At 33.1% G+C, this 16,357-nt stretch overlaps 1 protein-coding gene across 1 annotated transcript; it reads left to right on the top strand.

Moving 5' to 3' along the window:
- Positions 1-14,588: 14,588 nt before the first annotated feature.
- On the top strand, positions 14,589-15,320 carry LOC129616286 (uncharacterized). Its single transcript, XM_055531865.1, has one exon. It carries the CDS (start codon positions 14,589-14,591, stop codon positions 15,318-15,320), a length of 732 nt encoding a protein of 243 aa, XP_055387840.1.
- Positions 15,321-16,357: the final 1,037 nt, after the last annotated feature.

The following is a 16,357-nucleotide window of genomic DNA, read 5'->3' as shown; positions in this document are numbered from 1 at the left end:
CACTACTGCTTTTCGTCTGGCAGTGTCTTTCGAGATTATTCACCCTTCCTCTCGGTAAAAAAAAAAAAAAAAAACATATTTCTGAAGTTTCTATAGAATGGTTTCACAGGTTCGAGAAATTGCTATAAAACGACGAAAGGTGCAGGGTATAATTCAGTCGGTTTATACCGACTGAAGCGTTTTTACTTGTTTTACATAACATTAATATAAGTGCATGTAATTAACACAGAACCATTTTGACTACTTAAGTTTATATTTTAAAAACACATGAACAGAGAGTAAGAGAAATATTTCGCTCTATTCTTTAAGTGTTCATTTCATGATTAATGCGCTAATTTCTTTACTAATTTATTTTAGTTTGCAAAAAATTTACAACAATCAATAACAATATTAAGAATAAATTATACTCTGTATATTCCAATGCAATCGCTCGTGTTGTGTACTAAGCTCAGGCTTATTCAACTTAACGAGAATATGAAAATAAAACGAAAATTAAAAAGTTGTGCAAAAAAACGTAATACATTTTATACGATACGAATACGATATAATATGTACAGAATTGAGAATACATTTTTTTTTTCGTTTTCTTTTTTTCTTTTTCTGCATATTAATATATTAATACATTTTCTTTTTCGTTTTCATCTTCGCTTTCTTCTGCAAGTGTTTGTGATCTTGCATGGCTAATATTAATAAGATTACTCATAAAATCTAAACTTTTTCAAAAATTAAAATAAAAGATAAGGAATTATCAATTAGTAATGTTGTGCGATTTAGCAGAAACTTTTTTATCAAAAAAATATTTTTATCTATTTTGCTTTCCCAATTTTGTAGCTCCTACATACGGGACAGTATTATCAAAGTGAAAAGTGCATTTCCTTACGAAGTAATTCTAAGGCAGTGCAAATAAAAGCTTATAGTTATGGTAAAATTTTTTTACGAATATGGGTACAATTTTGAAAACAAAGAAATTTTACGAACATGTCTATTTATTAGCAGTATCTGTGGGTAGACAAACAAAAATTGACCACAAGAAAAAAAATCCATCACTAAGTTATTCTAAGCTTAAAAACTAAATTATTCTAATGACACTCGTTTTATTTATATAAGAATGAAAATATCTATAAGCCGACAGAAATGTAGTGAAAGTTAACCTCACAATGAGCACGTGAATATCGCTCACAGATTTCACTCTCATCTAACTTTTCAATATATTTGCGTCATTACATTTCTCTTATCCTAGTACATAGCTGACCTAGTCACTAATGCTGTATATGAGGGGTAGCTTAAAAGGGTGGAGTTGAACTAATGACTTCTTTTGTTTTAACAATTTTATAATAATGTTTTAACAATTTTCTTTTGTTTTAACAATTTAATTATATAATTTCTTTTATTTCACACAACTTAAAAACTGCTAAAACAAATTTGTAGGCGGAAGAATACTAAATAAAGAAAAAATTTATGTGACAAATTTCGTATATAAATTTTTCACTAAAGATTTAACTGTTTTCTGTGTTTGAATCGTAATCTGCGTTGTTATTTCTCTGTCACCGAACTGCCTGCTATAATATATTCGATAATTGCATATCTTACAATTTGAGTGTGTTCTGGCATTGGTAACTTAAGCAAACTTTCATGCATTTGGTTTAAATAAACATAAAGCTTTTCACTTTCCATTAGTTGCTTATGATACGTAATATAGATATCTAGGTTCTAGTATACTGATTACATCAGTCTATATTTTTCAAATTCCGCTTCTTTATGCATAATGTAACTAATGAAGTCATATGTTCGATACTGTTTCTGCTGATTTTGATAGACACGTGAATCGGATTTCTTTTCTTAATCCAAACCACATACCTGTAAGATCGTTCGCTGTATGAAATTCTTATACTTTCTAACGTTTGAAACAGTTTTGTACGTAATGATGGCAAAAAATTTTCACATTTACAAACAATATCAAACTATACTGTTTGAATATATGGTTCTAAAAGCTTAACTTAGCCTTTATTCATTTTTGTGCACCCAAAGTAAACAAAGGTTTTTTAAGGCATAATTGTTCAACAATATAAAAGACTTGATTTTAAGAGGTTCCAGAACAAAAGCTAGAATTTTTGCCTTTAAAATTACAGTGCCACAAAACTGGTTCTGCCAAAAGGAATAAATTCAAAAATGTTTATTAAAATCGTTAGAGCGGATTCTGAAATAAAGTTGTTCAAAATGCCGATATAGTTTTCGTTATATTAGTATGTTGGGTTGTCTTAAAAACTACCGAGTTTATGCGAATTTTTATAAAATGCAGCGAATTTGCTTTAGAAACGCTCAGCCGAAGTATTCAAAAGTCTTCTTTGTGTTAAAAAATTAATACTTGTTTTCTATATGAAATTCTTCAAACCGGTCGATTGGACTTCTTCTTAGTAGTAAACTATTCCTCGACTTCTTCAATCAAGAACTTTTGAACTCGTTTCACATTTAATCTGGAAGATAAATATTTGTGTATGAAATAGTAACTAAATATTATATTCTATTTAGTGACTATTTCATATACAAATATGCATACAAAAATCCAAGCAACTGCTTTGTGATTGCCGACTTGACCCAGGTTCAGGTGCATCTTTCACCTTCAGTTTTGAGCTAGTGTTTGGAGCAGGTCTCGATCTCCTATTTGTTTTGTTAACAAGATCTAACTTCACTATTGCTGATCTCACAATTTGCGCCAAAGATCCAGATACTCCGTTAACGGGTGGGCTATTTATCTAGCCCCAGCCAAGCTGATTATTGGCACGGGTCTTATAGCATCTAGATCGATCCAAGGGAGTTTGAGAAGATGGGAGGATTGATGGGATGTATGAGAAGAGGAGGACATGAAAGGGGTTGATTATCTCTTGATTCCAGTTCACATCTGGGGCAGGTCCCGAAAACCGTCGACACTACTCTGTTTTTACACCACGATAGGGTACAGAATCTCGTAGGAGCAGATAATCTCTGTGTTCATTTATGTTTTTAAAAGTTTCCAGTGTAGCCTTTATCGATAAAATATTTGCCTTGATTTCTAAAATGAGTAATCATGAAAAGAGCGAAACCTGCGCTGACAAATGGAACTACAGATTGGTCAAGATTTCGCTTAGAGATTGAACGACAAATAGATCTAAGGAAAAGAATAAGACCGACCCAGCACATAGATGAGGAAGCCGAAAACTTTACTAAAATTATTCAAAATGCGGCTTGGAGTAGTTCCACAATTAATGTTATTAGAAGGGGGAGAATTAACTATCCTCCACGTATACTAGCAAAAGTAAGACGAAGCAGGCGAGCGAGAAAGAGGTGGCAGCAAACGCGTGATCCTACTGATAAAACCAGATATAATCTTGAATCGCAGCAACTAAGACGCTGTATTCGAAAATACAAGGAGGACTCGGTTGCCAATTATATTCAAAATTTGACGGCGTGTGAGAAAACCAATTACTCACTGTGGAGGGCAACAAAGAAAATGAAGTAACCTATCAAACGTCTCGCTCCTATTAAGAACAAAGATGGAACGTGGGCAAAAACTTACAAGGACAAGGCAAATGGGTTAGCGGCTCGATACAGCCAGGGCGTGTATGAAAATGAGGAATCTGCTTTTGTTGAGGATAGCATGACTATTTCAATTGTCAAAGAAAGAGATATTATAGAGGAAAGCAGAACCTTTAAACTTAAAACGGCCCCAGGAGATGACCTAATAACGGCCGATATTTTGAAAAAATTACCTAAAAGAGGTATAACGGAGCTTACGCGCCTAACAAATGTGTGTACAAGGTTTAATTACGTGCCTGATATTTGGAAAGTTGTAGAGATAATCATGCTGCACATACCTGGCAAACCTATAGACAGGCCGACATCTTATAGACCAATCTCATTGTTGCCGATGGTTTCAAAACTGCTAGAGAAACTTTTATTGAGACGACTTCAGCCTATAATTGAAAGTAAAAGGTTAATCCCGAATCATCAATTTGGTTTTCGCCGGAACCAGTCAACCATAGATCAGATTCATAAAATAACTGACCTAATAGAAAATTCACTGGAAGAAAAACAGTATGTTCTGTCTTATTTTTGGACATAGCCCAGGTCTTCGGTAAGGTTTGGCATTGTGGATTAATAAAAAAACTTAGGCGATTACTACCAAAGCAGTATGTTGACCTGCTCGAATCTTACCTGACTAATAGGGTATTTCGAGTTAAACAGGAAGAGGAGTACTCTTCGCTTAGGGATATCAAGTCGGGGGTACCACAGGAGAGTATATTGGGCTCTTGTATTATACTTGCTATACACGTGTGATATTCCTGAATCGGAAAGAGTGACAACAGCTACATTTGCTGATAATATAGCAGTTATCGCAATAGGACGAAATGAAAATGAATCTACACAAAAATTGCAAAGGGCCAGTGATGAGATCTCAAAATGGACTAGAAAGTGGAATATAAAACTTAACGAGGTGAAATCAGTACACGTAAATTTCACTAATAGGAAAATTGACAATTCATTTTCGGTTCTAATAAATGGCGTCTTGATTCCGTCCGCAAACACGGTGAAGTATTTGGCAATGATTTTGGATGCGAAGCTCAGATTGAAGGAGCATATAAGGAAAAAGAGATCTCAACTCGAGGAGGAATACAGAAAGTTTGAATGGCTTTTGGGAAGGGGTTCTAAGTTGACCATACACAACAAAGTTTTTGTATATAATCAAATATTTGAGCCTGCCTTGGCTTATGGCATTCAGTTATGGAGCTGCGATGCGCAGATTGATATTCAATCTTCAAATATTTCAAAATAGGGTATTACGGGACATTGTAAACGGCCGTTGGTATGTTCGAAATGCCGATATACACAGGGATCTCACGATCCTAAGTGTCACAGACGAAATTAAAAGCAAGCAGACAATCATAAAATACGTTTATCCTCTCGAGTTAGTTTAGAGTTTTTTATCTGGAACAATGAGTACTTAGTACGCTATTGTGCCAGATCAGAAGCTTGTAAATAATCAAAAAGGTTAGAGCAAAATTAATGGTTAGTCGTTTTCGACTAGTTTTATAGTTTATTTTGAGGAGGGTGTTTTTTAGTGGATTAAAGTTCCACACTACTGCTTTTCGTCTGGCAGTGTCTTTCGAGATTATTCACCCTTCCTCTCGGTAAAAAAAAAAAAAAAAACATATTTCTGAAGTTTCTATAGAATGGTTTCACAGGTTCGAGAAATTGCTATAAAACGACGAAAGGTGCAGGGTATAATTCAGTCGGTTTATACCGACTGAAGCGTTTTTACTTGTTTTACATAACATTAATATAAGTGCATGTAATTAACACAGAACCATTTTGACTACTTAAGTTTATATTTTAAAAACACATGAACAGAGAGTAAGAGAAATATTTCGCTCTATTCTTTAAGTGTTCATTTCATGATTAATGGGCTAATTTCTTTACTAATTTATTTTAGTTTGCAAAAAATTTACAACAATCAATAACAATATTAAGAATAAATTATACTCTGTATATTCCAATGCAATCGCTCGTGTTGTGTACTAAGCTCAGGCTTATTCAACTTAACGAGAATATGAAAATAAAACGAAAATTAAAAAGTTGTGCAAAAAAACGTAATACATTTTATACGATACGAATACGATATAATATGTACAGAATTGAGAATACATTTTTTTTTTCGTTTTCTTTTTTTCTTTTTCTGCATATTAATATATTAATACATTTTCTTTTTCGTTTTCATCTTCGCTTTCTTCTGCAAGTGTTTGTGATCTTGCATGGCTAATATTAATAAGATTACTCATAAAATCTAAACTTTTTCAAAAATTAAAATAAAAGATAAGGAATTATCAATTAGTAATGTTGTGCGATTTAGCAGAAACTTTTTTATCAAAAAAATATTTTTATCTATTTTGCTTTCCCAATTTTGTAGCTCCTACATACGGGACAGTATTATCAAAGTGAAAAGTGCATTTCCTTACGAAGTAATTCTAAGGCAGTGCAAATAAAAGCTTATAGTTATGGTAAAATTTTTTTACGAATATGGGTACAATTTTGAAAACAAAGAAATTTTACGAACATGTCTATTTATTAGCAGTATCTGTGGGTAGACAAACAAAAATTGACCACAAGAAAAAAAATCCATCACTAAGTTATTCTAAGCTTAAAAACTAAATTATTCTAATGACACTCGTTTTATTTATATAAGAATGAAAATATCTATAAGCCGACAGAAATGTAGTGAAAGTTAACCTCACAATGAGCACGTGAATATCGCTCACAGATTTCACTCTCATCTAACTTTTCAATATATTTGCGTCATTACATTTCTCTTATCCTAGTACATAGCTGACCTAGTCACTAATGCTGTATATGAGGGGTAGCTTAAAAGGGTGGAGTTGAACTAATGACTTCTTTTGTTTTAACAATTTTATAATAATGTTTTAACAATTTTCTTTTGTTTTAACAATTTAATTATATAATTTCTTTTATTTCACACAACTTAAAAACTGCTAAAACAAATTTGTAGGCGGAAGAATACTAAATAAAGAAAAAATTTATGTGACAAATTTCGTATATAAATTTTTCACTAAAGATTTAACTGTTTTCTGTGTTTGAATCGTAATCTGCGTTGTTATTTCTCTGTCACCGAACTGCCTGCTATAATATATTCGATAATTGCATATCTTACAATTTGAGTGTGTTCTGGCATTGGTAACTTAAGCAAACTTTCATGCATTTGGTTTAAATAAACATAAAGCTTTTCACTTTCCATTAGTTGCTTATGATACGTAATATAGATATCTAGGTTCTAGTATACTGATTACATCAGTCTATATTTTTCAAATTCCGCTTCTTTATGCATAATGTAACTAATGAAGTCATATGTTCGATACTGTTTCTGCTGATTTTGATAGACACGTGAATCGGATTTCTTTTCTTAATCCAAACCACATACCTGTAAGATCGTTCGCTGTATGAAATTCTTATACTTTCTAACGTTTGAAACAGTTTTGTACGTAATGATGGCAAAAAATTTTCACATTTACAAACAATATCAAACTATACTGTTTGAATATATGGTTCTAAAAGCTTAACTTAGCCTTTATTCATTTTTGTGCACCCAAAGTAAACAAAGGTTTTTTAAGGCATAATTGTTCAACAATATAAAAGACTTGATTTTAAGAGGTTCCAGAACAAAAGCTAGAATTTTTGCCTTTAAAATTACAGTGCCACAAAACTGGTTCTGCCAAAAGGAATAAATTCAAAAATGTTTATTAAAATCGTTAGAGCGGATTCTGAAATAAAGTTGTTCAAAATGCCGATATAGTTTTCGTTATATTAGTATGTTGGGTTGTCTTAAAAACTACCGAGTTTATGCGAATTTTTATAAAATGCAGCGAATTTGCTTTAGAAACGCTCAGCCGAAGTATTCAAAAGTCTTCTTTGTGTTAAAAAATTAATACTTGTTTTCTATATGAAATTCTTCAAACCGGTCGATTGGACTTCTTCTTAGTAGTAAACTATTCCTCGACTTCTTCAATCAAGAACTTTTGAACTCGTTTCACATTTAATCTGGAAGATAAATATTTGTGTATGAAATAGTAACTAAATATTATATTCTATTTAGTGACTATTTCATATACAAATATGCATACAAAAATCCAAGCAACTGCTTTGTAATTGCCGACTTGACCCAGGTTCAGGTGCATCTTTCACCTTCAGTTTTGAGCTAGTGTTTGGAGCAGGTCTCGATCTCGTCTCCGATTTTTGTTGGAAATCACTTTTCTCCATCCTATTTGTTTTGTTAACAAGATCTAACTTCACTATTGCTGATCTCACAATTTGCGCCAAAGATCCAGATACTCCGTTAACGGGTGGGCTATTTATCTAGCCCCAGCCAAGCTGATTATTGGCACGGGTCTTATAGCATCTAGATCGATCCAAGGGAGTTTGAGAAGATGGGAGGATTGATGGGATGTATGAGAAGAGGAGGACATGAAAGGGGTTGATTATCTCTTGATTCCAGTTCACATCTGGGGCAGATCCCGAAAACCGTCGACACTACTCTGTTTTTACACCACGATAGGGTACAGAATCTCGTAGGAGCAGATAATCTCTGTGTTCATTTATGTTTTTAAAAGTTTCCAGTGTAGCCTTTATCGATAAAATATTTGCCTTGATTTCTAAAATGAGTAAGAATTTACAATAATGTTACAATTTCTACATAAATAAATGAATTGCAAAAAAATTACTTCTGCTGAGAGGAGGAAATTTGGACAGGTTCGTTAACATCGTTAAGCAGGATTCTGAGGATAATAAGAGGATTGAGTGAATTTGTTCGAATAAAATCACACACAGTGCTAAAAAAATAAATAAATTCAAAAACTAAATATCAAATATAAACAAATCTATCAAAATATCAAGACTACATCAAGTCAATTCTTAATATTTGTTTAATAGAGAGAACCTATTAAGAAGCATTCAACACAAATACCCAGGAGTTTTCTTTGCATTGAAAAATTAATACCTGTCGATTTTCATCTTAGTTGCAACGTTATTTCAGAAGAGAACTTAGATCAGAACAGATTTTAATGCCTATATTTGAATTTCTAGACACAGAAGTACATTGCAAAATAAATGCCATTACCGTCTTAATAATTTTTTAAATTTTCAACATTATTCTTAGAACCCTTTTTAGCAATTTTCCAAAGAAGGTTTTAAAAAAAAGTGCTTATTAGTTTCACTCTGTCCGTCCGTCCATCTGTCCGTGTGTCTGTCTACAAAACTTCTACACCCTTCCAAATAGAAACCTGAAATTTTACATGTACATAGATCTTTGCTAGAAACTAATTTTCGTAGAAGATAATTTTTAACTATCTCCCCCACCTCTCTAAAAGTTATACTTCCCTAAAAATGCTATTTTTGAACTATTTATTGTAATAGAACCATTTGCATTTTTCAAATTTTGCATATAAAATCTCTTTTTTCCAAATTTTTGATTTCGGTGTTCTCTTAAGCCCCAGGTTGTGAAAGTCTGAAATTTTAACAGCTTTCAGACATTAATGAGCAGTTCATTTCGTTAGAAGAAAAATTTTTTCCACTTCCACCTCCTCTCAAGTTATGGCTATTTAAATTTGTGAAATTTGAATTTTTGACACCTTATATTTCCGAAACCGCAAGCTTTTTCAAATTTTTATAAACGCAAAAATATAACGGTAAATTCCATGACATTAAAAAATATAATTATTTTTCTTAACTCACACAATTAACCCTTAAAATCGAGCATTATGCTAAACCCTCTTAAAATGTATTTTTGCTGTATTTCAAAGACTGCATAAATCGTTCATCCTAGATAAATGCAATCCTAGAAATAGTTTCGTATATGAAAGAAAATAATTTTAATGGTGTGATATACATAGATTGCTTTTCAAAGCAGTATTTTCACTTGTTGAAGGGAAAAGTGCTGCAATACAAACCATTCGTTCGATACAACTTTATTGAATATCAAATTAATTATTTATTTTCTTTTGGAGCCAATTTTAAAATTTAAAAAATTTTCCTATGTCATCTACAAATTTCAGTTTATTAAGTCTTATAAAAGAAATATCAAATTATGTAACTAATGAAAGTTCTACCGCATGTTAAAAATTTTAAAGTCTAAAATATCGCGAGAATCGAAGGCGACTAAATGAATATTTCAATACTTTCCGTTAAAAAACAAGTGCAATTTAAAATAAGAGATCAGGATTTAACTACAAGATCTAATGTTGGGAGTGTGAAAAATGTTATCCAAAAATTTTGTCACTACGGCCGAGAAGTGGGCTGATTTCTTTTTATTTATAGAAATAAATTCGGAGTGGTTACTTTTTTCACTCTAATTTCTTCCCTTACTATTTAAGCTCTGCTTAAATTTAATTTTACATTCATTTCTGAGAGTGTGTTCAGGTAGGAACATTATAATCAGGACCAATTTACCAAAGAGGTAGCACAAATAAATATATTGTTATACCCGTATGAACGTATGTGCGAAGGTCCGAAAAATTATAGAAGCTATAGTGTTGAGTTTTCACACAACTTAACATATTATAAGGGCCATTGTGTTCGCTCAAACACAAAAACTGTTGAACCTACAGTAATGAAATTATTCAAAATAAAATATGGTGCAATAACAGCTATATTTATTAAAAATTTTTGAGATCTCATGAGCACTTGTGATAGCTGCCGTACAACTCCAAAACCTATTTGGCATTATTTCAGGAATTGCTGGAACAAGTACATTGTTATGTAGATTGTTTTATGGTAGCTACATTATAGTAGCTATAATGTACCAGAAGTTACCAGAATTGAGCCGTGTATGCTTGCGTTGCAAGCCTTGCAAGTATTATGTCTGCAGTTTTGAAATTATGTTCCATTCTTCAAGAATACACCCATAATACACATTTTTTTTTTGTTTTTTTTTCTACTAGGCGAAAAATCTCGAAAGACGAAGAAGGACGGCGCTATCTGCCTTTTTCCTCCGACAGTGCGGGAGCGTGACTCCTACCATAAAAAATCACCTAAATTCTGAACGGATAAAAGTGGTCCTGCAGACCAACTATTACATCCGCGCTAACTTGGCTTTTCCCTGCAGGAATTATATACCTTATATAAGGAAATTGATATTTCGTGTTATATCGAATATTCTTGTTCGTTTAAGTCTTTCTGTCATAACGCCATTGTCTAGCAGCCGAGCTAGATATATGTATATACCATGGCGCATTTACCATGTCCCGTAGAACTTTATTCTGGAAGGTCTGAATTTTGTTATTGTGAGTCTTCTTGGCACAACCCCACAGTTGAATGCCATATCGCCATATTGGTTTAATGACTTGGCTATAAATTAATATCTTATTATCAATTGCCAAATTGGACTTACGACCTTGGAGGCAATAATTTTCTCTATATTTATTTTCTAATTCTATGTGTTTCTTCTTTATATGCTCTTTCCACCTTAGCTTGACATATAAAGTCATTCCATTTACGTTAATTTGTTCACCCTCCAATCTCTAGTCCACTGGCTTATTTTGTTAATTGCCTCCTGTAATTTTTATGTCGAATCGTCAATGTTCGCTCCTACTACCAATATTGCAGTATCGTCAGCAAAAGTGGCTATCGTAGCATTTTCTATTTGTGCCAAATCACTCGTGTAAAGCAGGTACAGCGTTGGGCCCAATATACTGCCTTGAGGCACACCTGCCTTTATTTCTCTTAGCGTGGAGTATTCAGCATCTTGTTATTTCTTAAAAATCTATCAGCTAAGTAAGATTTCAAAATTTCTACAAATGACGACAGTAACATTTGCCCTAACTTAAGTATAAGGCCCTTGTGCCACACCTTGTCGAATGCCTGTGCTACGTCTAGAAACATAGAAGAGCAGATTTCCTTATTTTCCAAGCTTTTTTCTATAATATTAGTTATTCTATGGACCTGGTCTATTATAGAATGGTTTCTTCTAAAACGAAATTGATGGTTCAGTATTAGGCCCCTATTTTCTATTACTGGCTTCAATCTCCTTAATAGCAGCTTTTCAAAAAGCTTAGACATCATTGGTAACAGTGAAATGGGCCTGTAAGACTTTGTTTCCCTCAAGGATTACCCGGATTTGGGCACCATAATTACCTCCGCGACTTTCCAAGCACAAGGAATATACCTAAAATCCATTCATGATTTTCGTCAGATGTTCCAAAGCCTCGTCTGGTAGCTCTCTCAGTACTTCCGCAGCAATAAGATCAAAACCTGGCAATTTTTTCAACTTCAGGCATCCTATCTCCTCCGCAATTTCTAATTGGGTAAGTGGAGCTATGCTTTCTGCTTCATTTGCGATAGATTCCACCAAACCAACATCTGAGGTTATTCCGTTTGGCGTGAATATGCTTTCCAAATGATCAGCAAAAAATTCGACCTTTTCCATATTGCTCCTCGCTCAACTTCCATTTGCTTTCATCAGTAGCGGAGCGTGCCTAATCGGTCTCTTTTTGCTCTTTGCCGCCTTCCATAAGGAATAATTCGTTTCCCTCGTAGCTGACAAGTTCTTTATATAATTTTCGTATGTTGCCGATTTAAATTCTTGGATTTTTCTTTCAAGCACCTATGAAAGTCTGTTTAAAACAGTTTTGTCACCAGGGTGACGCGAACTTTGCCATCTACGTCTGGCCCTTCTCTTTTCACCTACCAAATCAGTTATTTCTCCAGTTATTTTTTTAATAAATCCTTCTAACTCAAGATCTAATTGTTCTCTTGATTGTATATTAATATTTACGTCAATATTATTTGTTATTTCGTATTTAATGCACAGCCAATCTGTAATGCTATTTGTCAAACTGAGTTTAAATAATGTTCTAGTTATTTTTTCATTTAGTTTTAATATGACAACAAAGTGATCTGAATTAAAATCATAATTATCTTTAAGGTTTAGAAAGTTTTCTGATATTTTTTTGGTTATAAAAAAGTCAATAACATCAGGAATCTTGGTAGTAGCAACAACGTAGTTCTTCTAGTTCTTCCTCTAGTTGAGGTGATTCTAGAACCCCAATTTTTATGTTTGGAATTATATTCACCTCCTATTAGATATCTGTGCCCATGCTTGAACAGGAGATCTTTAAAAGTATTTTTCTTAATGCTGCAATTTGGTGGACAGTATACAGCACCAACACTAAAGTCCTGTCTAGTCGATTTAATTTTTATCAAAATAAGCTGAATTTCAGACGTTTCTATCTTGAATTCTTCATTATGTTCTATACTTTCTTTTATTAGTATTGCACTACCTCCTCTTGGCTGATTACCTCCTCTTGGCTCGTATAAGATGTCAAATGAGCCTCCGACAGCAAACAAATATCTATATTTCGCGTTTTGAGAAAGAGCTCCAATTCTTGTTTCTTATTAAGAACACCATTAGCATTCCAAGTTACTATACGTACCTCATTTACGTACATTTTTTCTTCACTTCTTTGGTGTCCCCGTATACATCTCAGTGTATGCATTTTTTATTTTTAATAATCTTTTAGAGATCTCGTCAATTCTAATCAACATACTATGCATCATTAGCATAATGTCTGCGTCACTTCTTTTTATTTGTGGGGTTTTATTCTCAGGTTCCTTCAGTTTCCTATTTTGTGGGGTTTTGCTTTGAAGCGCTTGTGAATAAGATACTCTCTTTAACATCTTACAAGGTGCCGCCGTTCTGTCTATTTTTGGAGATCTTTGTTCACTAAATTTAACTTGGTTTTGCTTGGTTTTATTCTTTTTCAATTTTCTTTTTTGCAATTCTTTGGCAACCAAACAGCCTCGATAGCTAGCAGGGTGTGCCTCATTGCAGTTCGCACATTTGGGTTAAAAATTATCCTTCTTATTGCACTCCGCTTCATATGATTACCAGCACATTTTACACATCTAGCCTCTCTTTGGCAAAACTTTTGTATATGTCCAAATCTCTGGCATCTTTTCCATTGCGGAATGGATTTGCTGCTTCTAAGAGCTTCAATTTTTACTCTCATGTGCTGTAAGTATTTTATTTTATAAAATTGGTTATCTCTTCCGAATGATCAAAAGATATCATAAAGAGCGGAAGTTTTACTGAAAAATATTTTCCATTTTCCTTCTTCCTTTTGATATTATTACCTAGACATTTAAAGCCTTTAATATACATATAGACATGTTTTTTTCCTAATAAATAATAAGATAAAACTCAAATAGGAAAAGCTCTTAATGAAATGATTTGCTCCCTTTAGATCTAATATTTTTTGAGTAATATTAACTTTAGAACCTCGCTTTGAGCTATATTGCTTTAAATCGTAAATTACTGTTGACAATAAGAACTTTAAGAGATAAATTACTGTATACGCATAAAATAATTCGCTAACAACTAAAATGCATGTACATATATATTTGGATTCTATAATGCATGCGAATAAAATGCGTGGATGTACAATTAGGCATATTTTATTTTTCGGTTCTTATTTAAAATGAAATAAAGAACCTTTTTTTTTTTTTTTTGAAGAAATCCTATTTGTAAAAGTTTAATGAAACGAAGTAATGTTTTCTTATTACATTTTGTTCTAAAAATATATTGTCAAGAAATTTAATGTACACTTATGTTTTGCTTACTATTACATTTTGCAGCAGATCCAGAAAAGAATTCAAAACTAAATGCATTGTAAAACAATGTTAATTTTATTAACTTTAATAATTTTCTTAAGGGGTTATTCACTTCTTGTTATAAGCCACACTTCCAAAAATTAATTTATACACAATATTTATACTACTAAAAATAAATAAAATTACCTCCACAAGATGTAGTACCATTTTGTAAAGAGCAGAAAAATAGCATTTTAGAAAGAGGTAAAAGGGGATACCTCTTCTTTGTAAACGTAATTAAGGCCATGTATGATAACGCGCAGTCCAGAATACTACACGGCGGCCAGCTAAGCACGCCTATTGAAATAAAATCAGGAGTCAGACAGGGATGCCCTCTCTCGCCATTCCTCTTCGTGGTGGTTCTCGACGATGATATCTGCCTCTTGGCACATACACACGCAGATATGCAAGAAAAAATTAAGGAGCTAGAAGAAGAAGCTGCCAAAATCGGACTTAAGATCAACGCCAACAAGACGAAATGCCTTAAAGTAAATACAAAATCAAATACACCTCTCCAACTACAAAGCAGTACAATAGAAGATGTGCCACAATTCAATTACTTGGGCAGTATCGTAGCAAATGATGGAGGTACAAAACAAGACATTGAACACAGATTGTCTAAGGCAAGATCAACATTTAACAGACTGTGGCATGTCTGGAGGTCACCCTACTTGGCCAGAAGCACAAAAGTCAAAATATTCAACGCCTGTGTAAAATCAACACTACTATATGGTTGTGAAACATGGCATATAGACGCAAGCTATATCAATAAAATACAAGTATACATAAATAAGTGTCTAAGAATAATATGCAAAGTATTCTGGCCCATAATTATAACAAATGAAGAACTCTGGGCGATTACAGAACAGAAACCTATATGCACAACAATAAAAGAAAGAAAATGGAGATGGTTAGGCCACACTCTGCAGAAAACAAACAACACAATATCGAAGCAAGCTCTAGAATGGAATCCGCAGGGAAAAAGAAGAGTGGGTAGACCTCGAAACACATGGCGTAGAACAATATTAAAAGAAGTTGAATCAAGCGGAAAGACTTGGTCAGAAGTAAAATACCTAGCACAAAACAGAGTAAGATTTAGAGGTTATGTGGAAGCCCTATGTTCCCAACGGGAATGAAGAAAGGATAAAAAAAAAAAAGGGGATACGCAAAACCCTATCTAATACCTTTTGTTCAATGTCTCTAGCCCTTCTAGAAGTACCCGTTTTTTTGATACCTCAGAAGAAGCTATATAATGTAAAACAGGATGGTTTTTGAAGAGTTATAGGAAATGTGAATAAAATAATGAATTATCTAAGCCTATTCCAACACGATTAAGTGTGTATACTTACTTTTTTATAGCCCGCACTTCGTGAAGGGTATATTAACTTTGGTATGGAGTTTGTAACTACTTGACGGAGTCATCTGCGATATGGACATATATATATATTCTTGCTCAGCGTAAAATTCTGCATCGATTTAGACATGCCCGTCCGTCCGTCCGTCCGATCGCACTATAACTCAAAAACGAATAATGCAATCGACACCAAACTTTTGCAAGGTTTTTCTTTTGTGCCAAGGACGAACCCTGTTGTTATTGGACTAATTCGGAAAACGGGCCCGAGTAGCTGACATACAACTCAAAGAGTTTATTTAAAATATTTCAAAAACTAATAAAGCTATAAATATGTACACATGTGTAAAATCATATTCTACACATGCTACAAAAATTATAATAGAATAATAAAAATAATAAAGTCAGACTCATGAAACTTGGCAGTTGTGTGTCGAGTTATAGGTCAGATATATTTCTGAAATTTTGGTGAAATTGCTTGACAGGTTCAAGTAGCTCCCATACAAGTCTAAAAGCTTATTTTAAATATTTGGAAAAATAATAATGTCAAATTCATGAGACTTGGCAGTCATGTGTCCAATTATAGTTCAAATATATATCTGAAGTTTTAGTGGAATTGCTTGACAGATTCGGGTACTTGCCATACAACTCCAAAAGCTTATTTAAAATATTTGGAAAAATAATAAAGTCAGATTCATGAAACTTGGCAGTTGTATGTCGAGTTATAGGTCAAATATATTTCTGAAGTTTTGATGGAATTGCTTGACAGGTTCAAGTAGCCCCCATACAAGTCTAAAAGCTTATTCTTAATATTTGGAAAAT

Source organism: Condylostylus longicornis, unplaced genomic scaffold (assembly GCF_029603195.1).
Source record: "Condylostylus longicornis isolate FDR11 unplaced genomic scaffold, ASM2960319v2 ptg000172l, whole genome shotgun sequence".
In the NCBI taxonomy this organism is placed as follows: Eukaryota; Metazoa; Arthropoda; class Insecta; order Diptera; family Dolichopodidae; genus Condylostylus; species Condylostylus longicornis.
This window is presented reverse-complemented; position numbering and strand designations above follow the sequence as displayed.